This window comes from Castor canadensis, chromosome 17 (genome assembly GCF_047511655.1).
Source record: "Castor canadensis chromosome 17, mCasCan1.hap1v2, whole genome shotgun sequence".
Lineage (NCBI taxonomy): Eukaryota > Metazoa > Chordata > Mammalia > Rodentia > Castoridae > Castor > Castor canadensis.
In genome coordinates, this window is record NC_133402.1 from 1,017,007 (window position 1) to 1,020,618 (window position 3,612).

The 3,612-nt window shown below is 56.1% G+C and overlaps 1 protein-coding gene across 1 annotated transcript; it reads right to left on the reverse strand.

The window, feature by feature from the left end:
* Positions 1-36: 36 nt before the first annotated feature.
* Positions 37-3,612, reverse strand: Tpsg1 (tryptase gamma 1). The gene is given in 8 exon segments (XM_074060239.1): positions 37-221; positions 224-278; positions 280-315; positions 416-561; positions 844-1,109; positions 1,703-1,754; positions 1,757-1,826; positions 3,517-3,612. Coding segments are annotated over 8 exon segments (906 nt in total).

A 3,612-nucleotide genomic window follows, 5' to 3' on the forward strand; every position in this document is an offset into this window, starting at 1 on the left:
CATGTTTGGTTACCGCATCAGAGAAGAGGTCCAAGCTCAGGCAAGAGTGGGAGCCAAGCCAAGCTCTCTGCAGGAGCCCAACAGCAGGAGGAGGCTGGGTAGAAAAGGGCCAGCCTGGACAGCAAGCCAGGGGAGCCCCGGATTTCCTAAGCCTCCTGATTCTGGGATGTGGTGGCCAATCCAGTGTACATAGGCAGGGTTGCAAGTGTAGACTCCAGGCAGTTAGGGCAACCACAGCCCTCATCCCAGTTGACCACACCAGTCTGCAACCAGGCCCTGTCCCATCTGGCAAACCACAGGCCCTCCAGAGTCATCCTGCAGGGCAGGCTAGGGTAAGGATGGGATGCCAAGGAGTCAGGAGGTTCCTTGCTGGGTTCTAGGCTCCCCCATGCTCTACTATACCCTGCAGGCTCACCTGGCAGGCATCCCTAGGGCCCTGGGCACACAGCATGTCTGGCTGGGTGATGCTGCCGTCTGTGCTTGGGTAGGCCTGGTTTCAGGTCTCCGTGTCCACAATGGAGACTTCTGTCTCCTGCAGGTTGTATGGGGGCTGCTGAGGCTCTGGGGGAAGAGGCAGGTTCAGTGGTCAGGACACCAGCCCCGCATTGGCCAGAGTAGGGAAAGGGCCTGTCCTTTATGCAGGTCCAGATCCCCCACCATAGGGGCCTAGTTACTGGTAACACTGGTCGTGGGTCAGGTATGGACCAACATGTGAATGGCTCTTAGAGTGTCAGTCACCGAGGATAATAGTGTCATCAGAGGGTCATGGGTCCCAGGCTGTGTTAGGTGGCCCTTGTGTTCCTCTGTTCCCATGGGGAAAGGCTTTGGGAAAGAGCCCCTCACTTCCCTCCCATGTGAATTCCCAGCCAGCCACCCAGCGTCGAGTTCCAGGACAGAAGTCAGCTGAGGCCTCTATGAGGCAGACAGACAGAACCCAGCTGGAGAGGGTCACAGGAGCAGTCAGTTGTACCAGAGCAGTGTCCCCATGGGACCCCAGTGGCCCTCGGAGGCTGGAGTACAGGGAAACCTGCCTCACAGTAGAGAAATGGGAGGATGCAGTGATAGTTAGCTCTCCCAGGTGGTCCTGGTAGCCAGATGAATTCAGGGATCTGGGGAAGGAGAGGATGGAACTTCACCACTCTGAGAGTGACCAGCTGCACAGGCAGGAAGACAGCATCCAGAATATTCAAACCCTACCCTGTCAGGACCTGATGCCCAACTCATCCCTCCTTGGCTTCAGATACAGAAGTAGCTGCTCTGTGCATGGGAAGCCAAGCCTGGCCCCAGCCTCAGAGACCCCAGGACTGTGGTGGCACCTTGAGCACCTACTGCTGCTGACTAGGAGGTGTCCAGCATTGCTGGAGGCCAGTAACACTCCGAAGACCCAGAGAGGTTGATCAGGAGGCAGCTTTCAGCTACGCGAGGTGTGCAGAGGCACAAACAGCCTCACACTGGCTGTGCTCAGGAAACTTCCAAGATCAGTACTGGCTATGTTGCTGCCTTTGGGTTCAACAGCCATGATTTGGCAGGGGCCCCATCCTCACTGGGACTGCACACTGCCACCTCGGGGGCAAATAGTCCCCCCTTTTTACTGAAGGGGAAACTGAGGCTTCAAGCATTCCCAGGGTTGAGAGGTAACCAAAGGTCCAGCACTGCCCCACAGGCCTGGGTATTCAGGCCACTGCTTGCCCCAGACACTCACCTGGAGAAGCAGTGAGCAGCCAGTCTTAGCCGGTCAGGGCTAAGCAGGGACTCGCGCATATGTGCACTTTCTGCAGGCTGAGGCTGGCCTGCCATAGCCACACCCCAGCCGGGGCAGGTGGCCCCTACAACTCAGAATCCTGCATCTAAAACCTGGGGTTTAGGAGGGGCTATCATTGGGATTCACGGAGGCCAGCTTTGTGACCACTGCCCTTCCTCCAGGAAGTCTTCCCTGGCACCCCTTCCCCACTCTCTTAGGGACTTCCCACTCATATCTTCAGTTGCCACGGACGGCACCCTTCCCAGAAGCACGGTGTGGCTTCTTGAGAGACGGCCAGGCCAAACAGGCAGGCAGCTCACTGCCCAGGAATGGAGAGGTGCTGGGAAGGGACTCAGGTGTGGGTGCTAAGAAGGAGCTCTGGGTGGGGCGCAGTAACTGGTTGGTGGGGACGAAGCTTCCTTTTGGGATCACGAAATGTTTAGAATTAGCTGGATGCTGATGGCTCACGCCTGTAAATCCTAGCTACTCAGGAGGTAGAGATCAGGAGGATCGTGGTGCAAAGCCAATACCAACCAAATACTTGATGAGACTCTGTCTTGAAAAATACCCAACCAAGAAAGGGGTGGCAAAGTGGGTGCCTGCCTAGCAAGTGTGAGACCCTGAGTTCAAACACCAGTACGACCAAACAAAAAAAGTTTGGAACTAGATAGAGGCAGTGTCACAGAACACGAAACACTAGGATGTGCACAGCACCACTGAACAGTACCCTTGATCATGGCTAAGTTTTATCATGTAGATTTCACCTCCACGTTTTGATTTTTTCAAAAAATGAAGATGCAGAGACCAGCTTGAAGGGACTCCGCCAGCCAGATTTGGGTCAACTTGACCTTTAATAGGGCTAAGAGATTAAAATCCATACAAATGAGTAAAATGGGAAATTGAGTCCACACTGACAGAATAGAAAAGATGAGGGGAGTCCCTGCACCCCTGAGCATCAGCTGATTGCAGCAACTGTGAATGACTGTCAGAAGCCATCAGCACGGGAAGGAGAGGACCTCCGGGCTCAGCAGGTTTGCAAGGCCTCAAAGTAGTTCCCGAAAAATAGAAATTAACACCAGGCAGGGAGAGGCACAGTCTTGCAGGGTAGGCCAGCTGTGCCCCCTCAGCCAGAGGGGACACAACTGTGACAAGTACATGACCTCCCTAGGCCTCCGGATGACCCCTAGGATGCCCACACTATCATCTCTGGGGTCCTCCTGCCAGGCCTCCTTTCCAACTTCTCCCACACATACCTGTTGGGGACATCCCTGGCTGCAGAACCTCATGAGAGACACCTGAGGGATAGAGACTGAAGGATAAAGGAGGACCCAAGGAAGCACTTCCAGCCACAAAGGCCTGAACCATGCCCACCAGGCCCCAAGGTGACCCTGGGATAGATCCTCCATCCTGAGCAGCCGAAAGCAGGATCCAGCCCATGGATGGGGTCAGCCAACTGTCACTCCAAGCCCAGGGCAAGGTGGGACCAGCCACAAGCCGTAAATGGCAGCTGGGAGGCTCTGGGCACTGCCTTGACCTTGGCTCCCTGGCCCTTCAGGTTCCCTGGAGGAGGGTCTCACCTGAGTCCAGGGTCTAGAGCTGCCAGTACCCTCCACCCTCACCCAAGCCTCCGTCCCCAGCACAGACCACCAGGACACCCAGCCAAGGGGCAGCCCAATTTCTGTAGGGCTTCCAGCTCCCAGATGGGGACCAGCTCCATAGTTGGGGGAATATGGTGAATATAGGGGAGGCCCAGAGAGGCAAGGAGCCCACCCCACCCCAGGGTAGGATGCATATGCTCCCCAAGCAACAGCTACCTTACCCCAGCCAGGTACAGCCAGGAGCGGCAGGAGGCCACAGGGACCAAGGGCCAT